This window comes from Cheilinus undulatus, linkage group 5 (genome assembly GCF_018320785.1).
Source record: "Cheilinus undulatus linkage group 5, ASM1832078v1, whole genome shotgun sequence".
Taxonomy (NCBI): Eukaryota; Metazoa; Chordata; class Actinopteri; order Labriformes; family Labridae; genus Cheilinus; species Cheilinus undulatus.
Window position 1 is genome coordinate 13,012,367 of NC_054869.1, and position 19,418 is coordinate 13,031,784.

The 19,418-nt window shown below is 41.0% G+C and overlaps 1 protein-coding gene across 3 annotated transcripts in view; it reads right to left on the reverse strand.

Annotated features, from left to right (window-relative positions):
- lmx1bb (LIM homeobox transcription factor 1, beta b) overlaps positions 1–17,433 on the reverse strand; it is a 67,351-nt gene extending 49,918 nt beyond the window's left edge. Inside the window, exons 1-4 of one of the 3 annotated variants that reach the window (XM_041787925.1) lie at positions 17,303–17,433; positions 16,611–16,717; positions 14,523–14,645; positions 13,862–14,048 (exon numbers count right to left, since the gene is read on the reverse strand). In XM_041787925.1, the coding sequence (XP_041643859.1) occupies positions 13,862–14,048; positions 14,523–14,592 (257 nt within the window). In that variant the 5' untranslated portion in view covers positions 14,593–14,645; positions 16,611–16,717; positions 17,303–17,433. Of the gene's footprint in view, positions 1–13,861; positions 14,049–14,522; positions 14,662–16,610; positions 16,718–16,940; positions 16,970–17,302 lie in introns of those variants that run through there. The other 2 variants (XM_041787924.1, XM_041787923.1) reach the window with 2 other exon arrangements.
- Between the last annotated feature and the right edge of the window lie 1,985 nt (positions 17,434–19,418).

Consider the following 19,418-nt stretch of genomic DNA (forward strand, 5'->3'; position numbering starts at 1 on the left):
TTGGAGATAACCTCCTTACAAAATATTTACCTGCTGGACTTAAAAGCAGTTTTACATTTAAAATGTGTTTTTTCTAATGAGCTTTGGCTGGGATTCATGGACTACGCTGCAAACGTAACCAACTATGTTAAAATCATTATACATGACGATGAAATACACATTAAAAAAAAAAACCTACAAATTGAGAACTTGAACCTGTAATGTCTGTTGGGCTACTGATGCTTTTGGAAAATTCTTATAAACATGCAGCTGTTAGAGAACATGAGGCTCGTTTAGGTTTATAAAGAATTCTACAAAAAAAGGAGCATATTCTTGACTTTTTGTGTTAAAGAGCCAAATAGAAAATTAGAACATAAAGTGACATCTTGCAAGCATTCATCATTATTAAAAATGTGAATGGGTCTTTCCAGGAAAAAAAGCTTTTATGGCAGCTGTAACTGTACGCAGATACACGCTGTGGGTGAGTGGTCGTTCTTCGGAAGCGACAGTTAACAGTACCTGAAATGAAATACAGGGTGAAATAGTAAACCCTCTGTCAAAGCTTTCGCGGTCTGTTTAAAAACACAACACCCGAGCACTTAGGGGTTTTAAACAGCCTCTTTTCATTGGCATGGCTATGAATATGCCTTTTCTGAGGGAGATCCTTTCATTTTCAAGCCTGAGATCTGAGTCAGTCTCCGCTCACTGTATGTTTGTGCCACTGACGGCAGCCTGCGCTGAGGGGCGGGAGGAAGTGGAACGAGGAGCTGACAGACAGGGCCTGATACTGCGCTTCCACCACAGGCCAATCCCCAGCTAACCCCTGTGCTGACAGCCAGGATGTAGCACTCATCCACAGGCCACAGCCCAGGCTCTGGGGCCCAGGAAAAGGAGAGCAAGGAGAACAGGGAGAGGGCCGGCCCGCTGATGATAGAGAGCGGTGAGGTGGAGGGGGAGGTGGGGGTGGATGGTGGTTTGGGTGGCATGTACCGCTTTCTGCCTCAAGAGGAGACTCCACAGACTGTGTCGCCTGCCAAATGCATGTCCAACGCTTGGCCCGGTGACAGACCCGACACATACACATGCTAGTGGGCACACATATGGCTACACGCATGCAGGCACATTCACACAGGAATGCTAAAAACACACTTAAATGCAAAGTAAAGCTGGAACCTATGAGCGAGCAAATAAACATGCTGTGTTAAGAAACAGACATGAAGACATGTTCACACCACAAACACTCAAAGTGGCATTTTTTCCTCAAACCAGATTTTCTGGTTACTTTACAGATTAAAGTGTAAAAATGAAACCGGCCAGCATAGACATAACAGATGACGGCCTCGCTGTATTTTCACTGACTGAGTGCTTTTACTGACAGTGCGAGTCATTCGAAACATTCATCTAGAAAATTGCTACAGCCGAACCAACATTTTCGTGAAGTTTAACCTCCCGAGCCAGAAGTAATTGATAACACGACCTCATCAAAACTTCACTTCTCTGATATTTGTTGCGAGTTGTAGAAGAAGAAAAAGACCGTGGGCCAATAAATAACGCCGCCATGGTCTTGCAGAAGCACAGTGGAGCGATGAAGGTTGAGAGGCCAGCGGTGACCCCGGCCGCACGCTGTGAGAGGGCTCAGCTCAGAGCTAGAGCTGTCTCTCCAGCTGGGATCACAACACAACTTTGGAGCTCTGGTTTCAGAGCACGACTCCGGCCTGCGGGGCTTCGCGCTCCTCCTTTGAGGCCGGGCCTGCAGGGCCAGCGTTAAGGCAGACGGACACCCCGGGGGTCAGTCAACCCACCCACTCTCAGAGGGAGGCCAGCAACGAGCGTAGAGGCCAAAGAATGATAGGGGTTGCTTCAGAGCAGGGGTGATTTCATCAACTAAAACTATGACTAAACTTTTTTATCATGAGACAGACAAGTCTAGGACTCCCTAAAAATAGATCTTTGATGGCTAACAAGTGACCTGGCACCAGATTCAGGCAAAGAGAATCAATGTAAAGGTTTTGACTAAATGTAATCTCTATTTATTGACTAAAACTAGACTGAAACTATAAGGCAGGGGTGTCCAAACTTTTTCTACTGGTGGCCACATACAGACAAATATTATGATGGTGGGGCCCACTTAAATATACTTAACTTTCAGGATATTTGAGTTAGAAGAATCAGTCCAATTTAGGTGAAGATTTAGATAGTGGTTAGATATTCTTTAAATGGAAAGCCAATCATTTAAGGATTTTGGGGTGGTCAATGATATTTCATACGCCAACCAGAATGACGGTCAATGCATCAAAGAGTAAAGATGCTGACAGCTCATCTCCATATTCAAACAAAACAAGAGCTAACTTCACAAAGCTGCTAAACTTTATAGATGTATTGGGGCTTGAAGATGATTGGCCTTATATGCTTTATAAATCACCATTGGTGCTATTTGTAGCTGTTATCCTTCAGGGTGTGAGAGATCAAGATGCTGTCATGATTTTGGCTGTTACTATTTTTACCATTGACAGTGTTGTCTCAAGTTAGTTATGAAAAAACACAAAGCATTCCTCTTGTCAAAATGTTTTGTTTGCAGAATTAGGATGGTAGAACCAACTAGGTGCAATACAGTCAAGCACAAGCTTCATACTCTAACACGGGCCACATTTCATTTTGAGAAATAAAGCTCAGTCATACGCCCTGCTGAGATCAGCTGACAGCCAGCTGATCCCAATTATCGCCTCCCAGCTCCCACAGCCAATCACAGCTCTTTCTTTCAACACACTGGTGTATTTCAATATGATGCCCTCCTCACTAATCCCTGCTTGCATTAATGCTGATGCATCACACTGCTTCTGCTGCTGGCAAAGCTTAACCTCCTCCACCCCAGCCTCCTCCTTTATAGCAATATGCTTGCTGCACCCTCATATTCAGATTTATGCTACTATGGATTATTTGCTTTTGAACCAGTTCTATTGTATTTAACACACATGGTCATAACTGTATCTATTTATATGGGGGTTTCTGGCCCTGGAGGGTCAAAGCATGCAGCTTGACTAACCCAGGGAGCATCTTTTGTGCTGAGCCTTCTCTGCCAAGTAAAACTGTTCTTCCATTTTGCGATAAAATGGTTAAAATATGTGACAAGTGTTCCTAGATGAAAGGGCTGAAATGACCGAAATCTGACTAAAACTAACAACAGTTCAACCTTAAGACCAAGAGAAAGTAAAAACAGTTGTCAGAATTAACACTGCTTCTGTCCTAAGCTTTGCTTTTTAAACGCTGAGGTTGGGTTTGCTATTTCTGTTCGGTGAAGTGACCCCAGAGGCAGATCCTGTGCATAAATAATGTGCTGTGAGGTTGAATCCAACAACACTATCGGCTGGAGGAGAAAATTTAGATGAATGGAGCAAACAACACAGCCTTTACCTGCAGCAACACATTTTTCTTATCAAAGGCGAGCGAGTAGAAATCTCCATCCAGAGAGCACCGAGAGACGCACAAAAAACACTTTGAAAAATCTTTATGTTTTATCCCCTTATCCATCCATCCCTTTCATAGACACCAGATCATTTTGCAGCGCTCAGGAGTCGTGGAATTTCCCAGAGAAGATGTATTGTAGGAGCTTTCTGGGAAATATTAATACAGAGCCAGCAGACGAAAGGTAAAAGGAGAGGAGAGGGCTGAGCAGGGGGGTGCGGTACAGCCGATCAGTATCATGGCAAAGCTACCTGGTGATAAAATGCCTCTTTCAAACAGTCTTCTCTACTGTTTGCCACCTTTTTCATGCAAAACATGATGTCTGTGTTATCAGCAGCCCCCTGGGACACTAGTGGATATGGTGGTAGAGGTGGGTGTTTTGTAGTGGTCTCCTCTGCACACACTCCCCTGTCATCACTGTAGATTCTCCACATCTGCCTCGCCTTACACTGCTTAGCCCTGCTCTTACCAAGCCCCCATCGTCTCCGCCTCCCCTCCCACGTCTCCACTCCCCCCCATCAGGATCATCCAAATATTTCCCCTCGCTGCTTTTTGAAGCTTCCATGGGTCACGGGACCTCATGCACAAATCATGCTGGCTTGCCGTGGGGGGGCCGGTCAAAGAGGACAGGGGCGAGTCAGACACATAGAAACCCAATCTGCACTGTTTTCGTACGGGGGTTATTTTTCTTGCCAAGACAGCCATCACCAATCAGCGGCCGGGTCTAAACAGAAGAGAGTTTAGGGAGCCCTGGCTGTGGATGCTGGTGCTGGCAGCTGATTTCGACCATAATTCCCCAGCCGCACCAGCGGGAAGAGACGGAGAGTAAATTCAGAGAGCCTGACAGCCTGCAACGGTTTAACACGGGGGTTAGCCCCAAATACATAGCTCTGGGTTTATGTTGATGGATGGATAACCAAATCCCTCTCATTGTTTGCAATAAAACATAGATGTTAGTTTTTACACTGTGACACCACACTTGCTATGGAGCTGAATTATGATCTAGCGGGGAAAGAGACCTGACAAATGCAGAAACTTAGTCAGACGCCAGATTTGGAACTTGTATTTTGGAGACGCAAGGGGAGGAAATAACAAAGTCAAACAGAACAAGATAATGAAAGAATCAAAGCAGCTCTACAGTGTGTGGGCACAGGAGGTTCAGCAGCGACGGCAGAATTTTCATAACGCAGAATATTGGACTGGTCCTCAAAGCAGGCCGGTAAACAGGACAGACAGATAGATAGGGATGAGCAGCACGGACCTTCCCCTCCCTCCTGTTGAGCACAGCAGCTCAGAGTGAGAGGAGAAGCTGGGCAGGAATCTGGAAGTTCTGGTTAAAGTAATCACATTGGTTTCACTGCATCTGATCTGCAGTCTAACAGACTTCCAAACAGTTGAATGAGTAAATAAAGTGCCCCAGGGGACTCCCGCTGGAGATGGATTACCACAAGGGTGCACACACAAAAGGAGCTGAAGCCCCACAACCCTGATGTGAGCTGCGGACAAAAGCCTAGCGTTGGACCTCGACCAGGGAAACCGGCAAACTTTATTAATCTCATCCTAGACTCTGACTCATGCCACTGCATTCATACACACAATATAAATTTTTGTGCACAGGTACATGTTCTTAAATGCATCAAATGCAGGCATTTGTGTGTTTGTAATTGTGTAGGGATCTATAGGTGAGCATATGCATGTGTCATGGCTGTGTGCATGTGCTTGAGCAAACATTTGAACATACTGTAGATGCACAAATCTGTGTGCCTGCCTGTGTATGCGTCCACTCGAGTGCATAGACCACATAAGATGAGTCTCATGCTCACTTGGCTGTGGAGGCCGGGGTCTGGAGGGGGACTAAGGGCCATGGCATTCTGCAGCCCCATCCTACCCCGACCCCATTCTTCCCCCTGTTCTGGGCCTGACACAAATAAAAGGATTAGGAGCCCCCGTTTCCGTCAGACCCTCCATTCAAGACAAAGCTCTGACCAGCTTAGTGTCACACTTAATGATAAAAGTGCAAATCTCTGTCAGTCACTTTGGGCAGGAATACCGGTATTTGGGGGCTAATCTCATTTGATGAAGATTAAAAGGGGTAAAAAAGACAAAGAAATGCTCTGAGGGTACAAAAATCTTTCAAATTTGGCCAAATTTGACAAGCAGCAGCAAAAATAGGTGTTGAAATGTGTCTTTAAAATGAAGAGAGTGAATGTGAGGCAGTGGAAAAAGCCTAGATTAGAGACAAAGAAGTGTACGCACAGACATACACATGTGCCCACACCCTCACAAAAACCTGGGGTGTATGTAGACAAACACAAGGCTCTGCCCATTCCCATGTAGAGCTAGAATGTGTGACGTGAGTGTGAGAGTAAGCCTTGGGCACACAACAGTCTGAATGCAGCACTTGCCACTATGATGCCAGTCCTCTCTAGTGTATCTGTGAAAAGCCTACGTGTTGGAAAAACATTCCAGAGTGGGATCACGTATACACAGTTGGGGCCAGCAGCGATACTGCGAGCCAGCAGCAGAGGCCATGTCTCAATTTCTCATGCACGTTCGACCGGGGGGCCGCCTGGAGAAACAAGTGTGGGCTACTTCCAAAGTACAGTGCCAAAATGAGACAAACAGATCTGAAACATGATTAAGAATATGTGAAAAATGTGCAGAGATAATCATACTACCACTGTAAATGGCATTCAAAATGAAAAACTTCATCCTAGCCAAGCTCCAGCCACCTAAAAAATGTTACACTCTTCTGATTCAAACATGTTATCTGGCAAATTGAAATAGAAAACATTTGCTGAGTGTGTATATTCCTCGGCCGTCTGCTTTAAGAAGAAGCCTATTAAAGTCTTTCACAGATTTAGCCAGAATCTAATTTGTAAATTGCCGTTAATGGTTTGTGGTAGGCTTCCTTTTTGTTTTGAAGAGTTGTCACGCTGTGAAAATAAACCTGAAGGCCTGAGGACTTGGAGCCAGTAATGAAAATCAGTACGCTGCCGAGGCCGATGGCTCTCTCTCTCCAGCGTCACTGATTAGCATTCCCGATTGACTGACATGTCCCACTGGCTGCCTAACAGCCGGCTTTAGGAGATGAGGTTAAATTGTGGCTACCAACAAATTGCATGCTTGAGTTCCTCTGCACCCCTCTGCTATCATCCAGTGTAATGTGAGCACACCAGGCAGATCCCTGTGCAGATCCTTCTCCTCCCCGGCACTACGGCTTCCCCCCTCCCAACACACATACACACACAAAGCCGCAGAGACCTCGCTCCACATCCCTCGCCACCAGTCTGGCCTCTAAAGTGGTGATGGGCATTACCGTGGCTGAGCCTCTGCGGCTTCCCGGAGCGTCCTGCAAAGTGCTTTGTGCTCCAACTGCTTCACTATAGTATGCTTATAGCCCCCCACCAACCCCCTCCCAAACACACCCACTCATTTCTGTTTAAACACACAGCGGAAATGCCTTTACAAAAATAAACCTTCACATATTCACCTGATAATACTTCAGGTTTACGGGCAGCATCCCAGCAAACAGGCAGTCAATAGAAACAGTGGACTGGTAAACTCTTCATGCACGAATTTAGAGTGAATTTATATCAGACTAAATCAAAACCAAGTCAGCCAGAAAGAAAAAATAAAGTCAAGATGTAGCTTAAGATACCAAGAGTATTTCTCCTATTCCTTATCAAAAACATCAAATTACACTAAACATGAGCCACTTTGCCTCTGTTTTACTCAAAAAGTGCATCCAAACATCTTAATTTTTAATATCACAAACACAAAATAGGTCGGACTTTGGGCTGGGTAATAATATCAAGCTTTTAAGATATATTGATATATTTTCAAATGTGGTATAGCAAAAGACAATATAGACAGCAGTACTTACAGTACTGACAATAATATGCTTATTGACCACTATAAAATCTGCTGAAATGCTTCGTCTACATGAAGAATTGTCATTGTTCTTTTTTTGCATTTAAGTTAGATTAAGTTATAGTTAAGTTATATCATCAGAAAAAAAATCAAGTTGTTTTGATGTCTGTTTGATACCAGGGCAACAAATACAGGGGTCCTTGACACCCAGTGTTGGGACTTTTTTCATTTTTATCATAAAAAATGCAGACAAACTTGCAGGATGTCCCTTGCATCTCTCCAGTTCCACCCACTTTTTCCAAATGTTGTCAATGTAGTTGTGCGAGATAAACAGTGCTCTCTCTTTTGGTTTAAAAATATGACTGAAAATCATTACGTTTCTGTACTTTTCAATGCCACCAATCAATAAAATAATGTAGATTTTAAAATTTTGAAACACGTTATGTTTGACAACCTCATCACATAGAAATAAGATAAGATGATAAGATAAGAAGGGATGCAAGATATCAGTTTACAGTTGATATCCAATGTGCCAATATTTACATAATAATTCTAGCTGATAATGATATTCAAATGTAGGTCAGACCTAAAACTTCAGTCCTTAACACAAAGAATTTAAAGTTTGAGGATGAACAAAGTTCAGTCCATAAAACACATCTTAAAATGCAAGGAAATCTAAAGATAAATAAAGAAAAAGACTTCAGCTGAAAACTCCACTAACGTTTTTGTTCTTGTGGCCAATATTTACAGCTGAAATAGGCAGATTTTACAGCCAGAAAATCCTTTGTTAATATCAGCAGAAATGGTCATATCTGCCAATATTAAACTTCACTTTTTAAAGCTAGTATCAGCTGATACCGATATCAGCAGGTAGGATAAGACAAGATATGCCCAGACTGGAAATTCTGACTTTGCAGCAACACAAGACAAAAAAAGATGGTGGTTAAACTACAATAGAATTCAAATAAGGGTAGGTGACATCAATAAAGCAAAATATAGGAGGTATATATAATTGATATTCTGTTCAGTAAATAAAGTGGCATATAATGAAGAAAACTGACATGCTACTAGCAGCCAGTTATCTCCACAGAAGTGTACATAGTGCTATATAATACAATAGTACAAAATGTTACAGCTGCATTATAAGTGGAGCTAGATACATAGATAATCTAATCACAACAAAACAGTTTGGTGTTTTATTATTAATATTAATATCACTTGTGAATATTTACATGATAGTTGCATGCATGAGTTAAAAGTTAAAGTGGAACTGTTTTATTTAAATAAAGAGTGGGAGTTTGTCTGCAATGTTTTGATAATGAGAAATGAAAAGTTTGTCTGTATTGAGTGTCTAGGGCTTCTGTCATTGTTGGTATCAAACAAGTTTTAATATTTTTCCATTTTTGTGACAAACATATCAAAGTGTATAGCTCTGGCATTGTGACAATCATTTGTTATTTATTCACACAAGAAAATATATTGTGTATTGCATGTCAACATCCAGCTAAAAATACTGTATAAATATACTGTTTTAGTAGGGGTCCACAGCTGCATCAGTCTAGCATGGGTATCGACCATACCAGCTCTGCTGACAGATATCAGCCCACTGGAATATAATGAGGCATAAACTGATATCGGTAGCAGATTTTTATCTGTTGTGTAGTGTCAATTCAATGCTGACATCAAGGAAACCTGACTGGTGGTTTACTGAAGGGTTTTTATATCTGGTAGTAAAAGTGAAAGTGCCTGATATGTTTTGTGGTCGAGCATGAGGGAAAATCTTGTTATTTTAGGAGTCTTAAAAAAACAGAAGTAATGAAAAAAATCATCAGCATCGGTAATGGAAATCACTAAAATTTATTTTAAACAACAATGCCCTGATTTTCCAAGTTCCTGTTTTTTAGTCCATATCACTCAGCCTTCATCTTATTTGACTTGTTATGAGTAAAAGTGGCTGCCAATGCAGCAATCAAAATTTACGTGTCAGTGATTTCTTTTAAATTGGAAGTAAATCTTATTTTTAAAAACAACACTGAAAAGTGCTTTTTGATTGCTGCATTTACAGTTAGTCTTTCTCATTACAAGCATTCAGGCCTTATTTTTAGCTTATAGTATCTTGGAATAAGATGTTTATGTGGACTCACTGGACAAATGTGGCTTACATTAAGTGTAATGGGATAATTTTTGATAAGGCAAAGGCAATACATATGGTAAGATCTGAGTTTTGCAGTGTGCAAGTAAATACGACTGTAACTGGTCCTTTAATGGGTAAATACATTGGGTTGGTTGGGTGGAGGGGAAGAGTTAGAAAACCATGAGATGACAGATGATGCATCCTCATATGCTGCAGGGACAGGCCGAGCCATGTTGACATAAAACCCAATACTTCCTTACAGAGGAGCGGGGCCAGCTCCAGCCAACTCCTCGCCGAGCACTAAAAAAATCCCAGCAAGCTGAAGCAATATTATCCAGCTTAGTGTTTCTAACATTAGATTTGTCTCTCTGTAGAGGTCCTCTTTTATTTACCCAAGAGCGGTAGCTAAAGACTCATTTTTATCCTTTTTAGAGAGAATTATAAAAATAAAAGTGTAGCTAAAAGTTAGAAAGCTTTGCAGGAAAGAAATGCAAACCCAGAGAACAGCACAGAGCTGCTGTTTAAATACTTTAGCAGGACCGAGGACAGTCTTTAATTAACTGCAAAACTGCCCGGCGAGCTTGACAACACAAACTACATCCTTACTTTTTTTCCATTTTTTTGTTTTGGTGTGCATATGAGTGCTCACCAAGTGCCAGGCCACGCGGGAGTGTCCTAGAGCGAGTAAAACACGCACATACGCACACATCGAGCTAAAACAGAAACCCTGCAGCCGTCAGCATCTCTCCAGCACACACACATACACACACATTGCTGCAGCAGCGTCCCAAGCACAGCTAATTAAAAAACAACAATTTCACAGGAGGGCACTCCAAACAGTTTCTAAAAAGCAGCTCTCAGCACACCAGGGGATCGTCCAGCAGCATGCATGGGAGGTGAGACAGATTTCTGGGAGCGCTGCTTTTTATGGTTTCATCACTGCCGTGTTTTCCTACTACTCATACTACCGTGACCTCGATTTCATTCTGCTTACAGCACGTGAATCAAAAAATTCTTAAGAAAAAAAATGTGAATGGTGATGTGTTTGGGAAAAGTTACAAACGAAACATTTAAAAATAACATTTTGCCGGACAGTAAAACTTTATAGAGCGTGGAAAAATATCCACAGAGGAATGCATAAAGCAGGCTGTATAATATATTTTAGTTAATGTTGTGTTTTTTTATAGATGGAGCTCGTGGCACTTTCTAACAAGGCAGTCCATTACAGGGGTGTTGTCCAGAGATAGGCCTTATTACACTCGCCCCCCTTTCAAAGCATCTGCTTGGTTAGAGGAGAGCTCTCCCTGGGGAAAAGATCTCCCTCTTTCTAATGATGTATAATTGACCTCCAAACACCAGGGCACAACAAGCTCTCTCGGGGTGGTGTAATTCCACTCTACCTTTTACATACCGCCCGTCTCGTTCAAGCTTGTTCCTCCTCTACGGCTATGGCTCCTGTCCAACTGACAGCTCTGCCTTTTTGCTTTCAATTTTTATCAAATGTGCTCTGAAATATTCTCACAAAAGCTCCTCTAGATCCCTGCGTTTCTCCCCTTTTAGCATAAATTTTGTTTTATAACCCCCTCTGGAAAATATACCTGACAACTGTACATTTGATTTATTTTCTAGGCCTTAAATCTAACACACTCCTCATTCACAAAAATACCTACAAAGCAAGGATAAACACAGGTCAGCCGTGCGGCGTAAAAAGGAGGCAAACATATGGGATAAAGGCTAATAAAATCCAATCTTGTTACTATATAATTGCACTGTATGGAGCGGGATGTGTTGAACTGTGTTGGTGGGAGGTTTAATAACACAGTACACAATTGTTTTCCCCCGTCTGCACTTAAACCTGTTCCAAAGGTGCCAAAAAAGACTGCTTGCCAATTCCTTGATTTATTATAGCCAGTGAGAGCTGATTACGGGGCATGAATCAGTTGCTGTAGGAATGTAATTAGGCACGAAGACCTCTGTAAGGCTAGGAGCTCTCTTCACAGCCCAAAGCAGTTTGTGGGCTGACAAATGCATCTTAAATGGGTGTCATAAAAGTCAAAAAGGTGCCAATTACATCCTTAAGTATCCCATCAATGCAAACGGAATAAACAAGGAAAAAAGAGATACTTGTGTCTGCGTGATGGGAGGGAGCCTGCAGCTAGCGTTTAACCTGGGAGGGGTGAAAAGGGAAAGAAAAGTGTGAGAAGAAGGAGGTGAGGAATTAAAAGATGTGATGGATAACAGAGTGTGAGAGCAGGCCGTCGCCCAGCAGGTTGTTGTGTTTGGATGGGGTGATCCAGGTTGCCACACAAGCTCACACACAGGATTCAAATGAGGGATTTTAGCAGAGGAGAAGAGCTTATGCACTAAATATGGAGCTTTAAAAGCATGAAGAAAGGTAGAAAATAACATGCGTGAAAATACTTATTTTATATCTTTGTGGGGTTTTTATCTGCCGTCTTCTCTTTCTACATGCCTTAGAAATAAAAAAAACAACCTTCAAGTGGATGGTGCTACAACAGGCCTGAGAAAGAGATCCCACTCCCAGCTTCCAGCCACCTCTGAGCCGTGACGCCGTGACGCCGGTATCCCTGAGTTACCGCTATGAATTTTTTCCATTGTTATCAGCCAACTACACTCCCGTCACAGAGCCGGATGAATGGCACGCATGGCAATAGATGTAACTCTTTGTTGCTCGCAAGGTATCTAGCAGAGAGCCATAATGTCCCGGTAATCGAAGTAGAATTGTTAAAAAGGCCGCACACAAAAAGCTGAAAATTTAGTGACAAGCATGAAAAGCACTCATGCGATGAGAAACACAGGGGCACCCCAGGGTCCTTGCAGGCCAAACAGCCACCCTCACTATTTTTGTTACACTATTCAGTCCACTTTATCTGCACTATGTTGCTTTTATGTGATAATTAACTCAATAATTTTACTAATTTATCTCAATAAATAGATAATGGCTGATATTTGACCTCCTGTCAGAGACTTTATTTGGAATACTAAACCTTATTTAAATTCAATATTAAATTATATGCTCAAGGGGGAAACTCCTAAGTTATTATCATGTATCTATAATTAACAAAATTATTTTTAGCAGCTACAATATTTATAATACTGTTTTATTAAGCTTATTTAAAGTGCTGTTTTGATTTGATACGAGTAAATTATTGAATTAAAAAAACTTTATTTCATCACTATATTAGTCTGCTGCTGTAATCACACTTACAGAGAATAGAAAGGAAATTTCTCGAAGTCATTCTGTAATTTAAAATTGAATTATTAATGCGTGTAAAATTATTTCAACGTATTATACGTGCGTGCGTGGCGCGTGCGCAAATGCCTGTACCGCGGCTTATTATTTATGCCGTTTATTAACGTTAGCCTTTTAAGCTAGCTGCTATGTTTGCGCAAGGAGATATTTGCATTAAATCGATGAATTATTGCCATATTTTCAATTGCGCGTGCTTAAACAAGTGATTTATATTGAAATAAAATTTCCTCATAATAAATACAATGAAGAGAGACAAAATAAAATTGGCTTAAAAATGAGGAGGAAAAAACGCTTTTTAAAAAAGTACCGGTGGAGAACAGGAAGGTAAATTTAAAATTTCAGCAAAAGCCAAGTATCAGGTTTTCAAATTAAAAAGTGCTTGTCGTAAATGTAGAAGATATTCAGGATACACTATCAATCACAACCTAAAAAACAAAACACAGTTTTGCATATTTAAGTAGATATGAAGCGGATATTAGTGAAAGGGAAAGGCCACAAGTCGCACCCAGGAAATAGAAAGACAGACATATGTCAGAGAGCGGAATAAAACCCGACACTGCACGCCTGCACACTCTCGGGCCTTTGTGGCATCACAGCTTTTTTTCTGATTCCGCAGAAACAAATGTGGAAAAAGTCGTGGGCCACTGTGACAATAATAAAAAACAAACACATGACAATAATAAATGGACGCTAATGCAAGCATCCTGCTGCGTGAGCACTCTGCTGCACACATTTCCTGTCTTTATTTAAAAAAATAAAATCACATAACCGTACAATGTTTAAATGTAATATTTCTGCAACGTCATTTTATCAATTTAAAACACTGACGAAAAGCAAAAGATGTTCAACCGTAAAATTCGCCTAAACCTCACTTAAAGTAAATTGGTTTAAATCATGCCTCCATGTTGTCGTATTTTCTATATTTATTTCCTTCATTGATCAAATCCTAAAAATCCAAACACTTCACACTTGCTGACACTTTCAGAATGACACACTCACAGTTACAGACACGCACGAGGCCTCGAGGCCAGCCAGGGCCATCACAATGTCTTCTCAAATCACTGCACACCAACCAGAGCCGTCAGAAGAAATGCAGGAAGGGGAAAGAGAAAGGAGCAGAGCATGGATATTGTGCTTACTGTTGGTAGTCGTGTTTGCAGTAAAGTTTCCTTTCTCTGAAGTAACAGCTGGTGGTGAGAGGCTGTTGACACACGGTGCACTGCAAACACTCCTCGTGCCATGAGGAATCGTTGACCCTCATCAGGAAGCGGTCGGAGATGGGACGCTGGCATCCTTCACACACGGATGGATGATGACAGTCGTTCCCTGGGAAAAAAAGGCACAGGGGTTATGGATGAGAAGAGGCCTTCACCAGAGACGTAATTTTGGTATGAAATGCCGTAAAGTGTAACATATCTTCCAACTGGGTTCTTGAATAAATTAATAGAGGTTTGTGGTATTTAATTACACTAAAACTGCAGATTATAATGGATGAATTTAATGTTTTCTTCCCAACAAGGCCTGCAGACTCCATCACTCATCCAGTGTTTAGGTTACTGAAACGCTACATCTTTCCTTGACAACTGCATTAAAAATTGAACCGCAATTGCCCTTAATATCTCTGATCTTTTATTCATTTGCATGCGTAAAATTAACTTTTGTTGGTTTTTACGTGCGTAAGTATCAGTAAACAAACCATTGGTGAGCATGCATGCAAACTGGCTGAAGCCATGCAGGAATAACACTCTTCTTTCACTCAAAAATCTCATGTGTAGTTTTTCAAAAGAATAAAAGACTTACCGAGCATGACTCCGAGCGTTGCCTGTCCCGAGCGCAGGGGATGATCTTCAATTTTTATGCCGTCCAACATGATGCACGTCTCGGACTGTTCTCCCGCGGAGAGGCGCTCCAGTGACACCAGACCTGTTGCAATATCCATAAGAGGACGAAAAAGTCAGACTTGACAATAAAAAAAAATATCCACGAATCTTGCCTGGTTGTCTGTGTGGAGGAAGAAAAGCGTAAAAAAGACGAGCTGGAAACCTGTTGAAACCGTTTGGGTTCCGCGTGACACACTCAGCCTGCAGCTCGGAGGAGGAAAATGGAAAATGAACTTTAGTGGAAGAAATGCAAAAAAAGGACGACTTTAATCTCACCCTAGGTCTAAAGTAAAGAGAGTTTAAGCCTGCTATACAAATCCCAGATGTGTGGGAGCAGCATGGAGAGACAGAGAGCAAACAATAAAGGTGTAAAAGTCTGTGAACAGTCACCTGTTATGATTACAGACTGAGGAAGCTCTATCTTCTCTCCTCAAGCCGACCGAAGAAAGCGGGGCACTTCTTCACGGAATAACACTTTTGTCAAGGATGAGACGAAAGAAGAAAAAGTTGACAACAAATCCCCCCGCAAAAAAAAAAATATATATCTAAAGCTGAGTGAGCGTGGATGTCCCAGCCGGCTGTAACTCTATGGAAGTAACGCAGACGGTTGGTTGGTTTGTGCCTCCTGTCGCTGCAAAAGTCTGAGATCGAGATTGAAGCGGGTGGATCCTCCCACTCCTGCATGCATGGCTTCACTTTTTTCATTCCCCCATTCACCGCCGTTGGGATGCGATTGGAGCAGAGTACAGTGCGCTGCGCACAGTCCAATAACAACACACACACCGAGGCAACCGACCGTCAATAGAAAAGAGACAGAAAAATGATATTTAACAGATACTGAAGCAGCAATGCAATCACATCATAACAATAACAACAACTGCAATTATAATGACAAATTCTAAATTTATCAACGATTAGAACAAACTTAACTTAATCAAAGTAATACTGCCAATATTTATACTTTCAGTGAAAAAAGGTGCATTTATTGGAGACATGGGTATTTAGCAAAAATACTCACTAATGAGAGCCGCCTATAAATAGACAATATCTTGATTTGTTATTGATAAAATGTTTGATTTGGCGCAGTGGTGAAACTAAGACGTACACCTCATGCATTTTTTCTCTCTTTGTGTATTGTTTTCATTAGAAGCTGTCTCCTTTCAGCTGATGCACCTGGTGATCAGAGTGATAACAGCGCTCTGTGCAGCACCAGCAGGACCAGTAGGACACATGCACGTCTGGGCTATCTGTTTTTACTCGGTTGTCATAACGATGTAAAGTATTGCTGATAAAAATATATACTACTGATGATCACGTGCTTGATGTATTTCGCAGAGCAGCCCTCTTTAAGATCTTCTTACAGCTATTTTGAATCTCCCTATGTGGAATTATTTACGTGCACACAGTTTTTACATCCAGCCTGTTTGTTATATTTTTTTAAATCTGTAAAATAGCGAATGGAAAAATAACTATGGTTTGAAATTTTATCACTAGTCTGGATTTTTTTCTCATGATGTAATCGAGATGTTAGCATTGATATGAGGCCTGTCTGAAATAACAAGGCTGCTAACGGGACTGTGCACAGCTTCACTGACAGGCTGCACCACAGACTCATTGTTACCTTTACTTATTATAAATACAACATATATATTTTTACATGCACAGATTATGATAGCTAGAAACTATAAATGCTGCATGATCATTGAAGGTTTTTTTTCATTGACTTTGAGGACAAATAGCCTTCATACTAAACTACAGAAGTTGCTCAACTAAACACAGAATGGCACACGTGTAAGAAGGAAACCGACTCTAAAGGATGGCTGTGACTGACAAGACAATAACAATATTAAAAATAACAATACAAATAATAATAATAGGTGGGGGCATTCATGTGACATATAAAGGCAGTATAAATTCTAAACATGACAAATAATAACCGTAACAGAGTTGATGGGATGATAATATTTTTTTCTCTATACATTAATATGGAGTTTGTATCACTGTTTACCTTCTATGAGGCCTGCCTGTTTTGTTTCTGATCTTCTTTGTGAAGCATCCAGGCGATGACCTGTAGCCCAGATCTGACAACACAGCTCCCACTGCTAGCTACGCCCCCTGCTGGTCAGCAAAGATACAGAGGCGCTAAACAGACAGGAAACCAGTGTTTTCACATCGACAGAATTTTTCTTTTTACTTGAAAAGTCACATTTTAAAAGGATGGTGCTATTAAAGAAAAGTGAAGCACAGAGTGCTGAACAATTAGAGGTTTAAAAGCTCATGGAAGGACACAGATGTAAGCCAATCTTTCCCTGCTAGCTAAAATCACTCCATAGGCTACCTGACAGTCATGAAGTCATCCTCCCCCGGCTTAGATTTTTCTTCCATCTCCTGCTTTTCTATCAGCATGGGGTCAATTCCCTCCGCGGCGCACTATATTGGATTATCTAATACCAATAAGGGGCATTATGAGCTGAACAATATCAATACAAAATAATCAATACAGTTTTTTAAAACATATTAAGCCCGTCTTACCCCTCATATCCTCCCTAAGCTCTCTCATTCACTGATAAGTTATCAGCCGGGTCACTTGTGTGAATGAGGACATCATACATTCATTCAATAAATCAATCCGCCAACTTTTGCTCGCGGGCTTTTTAATGAGCCTCTACGTGACACCCCCTCCTTCCCCTTATACCTTACCTCTTCACGAGACGGAAAAAAACACCACATAGGGCCTATTAGCAGGTGTGAACCAAGAAAGAAACACTCTATTAAAGTTTAGCAATTTAGCTTAAAGTTAGCAGAACTGTCGCGTCTGTCGGAGAGGTAAGAGAGCACGCGCTGACAAAGCTGCCAACGTTCCTGATCCTGAAGTCTCGCGGACAGCTGCACTTGGATTACGCGCTTTCAAAATAAGATTTGATAAAGATAATATGCTGGTCGCAGGGGGGAATTGGAGTAAGGGAGTGGCGAAATTGTATATTTAAATAATATAGAGGTTGTTACGGAAAAACTGCGTGAATTTGGCTATTTTTTCCTGCTTAGCCTATTAAATTGACAGATTTGAAGTTGAGTTTGGAGAGGTGTCAAGACAACGAAGAAATGTACGAAAATTCACGAGTCTTATTATGTTTTAAGGTATGTTTGAATTTGTCCTTTTGACTTATTTTGAAATACTGCATAAACAAAACCCAACTAAGCCTAGGTAATTTGTTGCAGTATATAAACCAAATAATTAATTCGTTAAATTTATGCCTCGTCTGAATAAACGCATCAATCAAATTAGAATATAAACTTAAAGACAATTTATCCGCTTTAATTACATTAACTTCCCGCTGTTTACAAGCCACGTAGGATCCATTCATTATCAGCTCAGAGAAAAAACACATAACTCAGAGTGAGTCAGGCCTCAGAGCCTCAGGCTGATCAATGCACCGAGAAATAATCCTCCACATAAACCCTTCAAATATCAGAGCGAGTATGTGGACTGAAACAAACTTCTATTTAAGTTATTTCGTATCTATAATTTGGGAGCTTCAAATTATGACACTTTACAATCAAAGCGCACAGATAAGTATTAAAAAATAAATACCTTGTTAAAAATGGGTAGAACTCTTTTCATGCTCAGAGGAGAAGCAAAGACATAATGGCTCCTTAAATTGCAGGGCAGCAGGACTTTGATAGTTAACTCACTTTGATGTTTTAATGAGTGTTTCGGAGCTCTCCATGATGCTTCTTTTAGAAGAAAAAACACACAAGCTACTTGATGTTTTCGCTGCAGAGTTGAATCGAGCTTCTTGAGCAGCAGCAGAGCATTTTCTAGCGCTTTAAACACTTTTTATATATAAATAATCTTATTTTTTCCCACTGGAGTTTTTTTTTTGAAATCCTGCTGCTGTCAGAAGGTTTGAGGGCAGATCATCGTCCTGCAGTCCTCGGACCCACTGACCGCTCCTGGATCAGCTTATTGAAGGTTTGCACATCGGCAACTGCTGTAATTCAATCCGTCTTTGCTGAGTCTTTCTGTTTTCTGCACTTTTTCACTTGCTTTCCTACTTTAAAAATGCATATTCCTACTGCAGGCAAACAGGCAGTGTAATGCTGTAATAACAAAAAGGGATAACACGAAGGGCCCCACAGGCCTGAGGGCCCCTAAAATCGAAAAATAACAACTGTTTTATTTTCACTTTTCACAAAATTAAATCTCAAACTCGACCTTTAATAAGTGCAAATTTTTAAACATGTGAAAGCATTTTTTTTTATCAGTATCAAACACTTCCTAAATAATTTATTTACATCATATAGAGTAGACTTACTGATATAACATCCCCCTCTCCTCTCTGCCACATTTTTCTGCTTTCATTGGCCCGAGCAACATGCCCCATCTCACTGAGACAGCCAAAAAAATGATACTGCAGGATAATCCCAACTCCCCAGAGATTAGGCCAAAGTATAATACAGCACTGTCAACCCATGCTGAGATTTGTTTATGTTATGATTTATTGGATCTACCGTTTTTTTTTCACTGACAAATTTATTGAGTTCCTGACAGATGGTCTGACAGAGTCTCTGTGTGACAGACAAGATGGAGAAATGTTTACCTGCAGCTGTGTGGTTTATTCAAGCACAGAGAGAAAAAAAAACCTGAGCTGTAATTACATTAATATAAGATCTAAGACCAGTAATACACATTTTAATACAAACATTACAAGTAAAAAAATAAACAAAGGCCTAAACGTGTACTACAACAGATTTAATCCATGTTTACACAATTAAATCATCCTTAAAATAAAGAATTCCCTATACTTTAATGTGA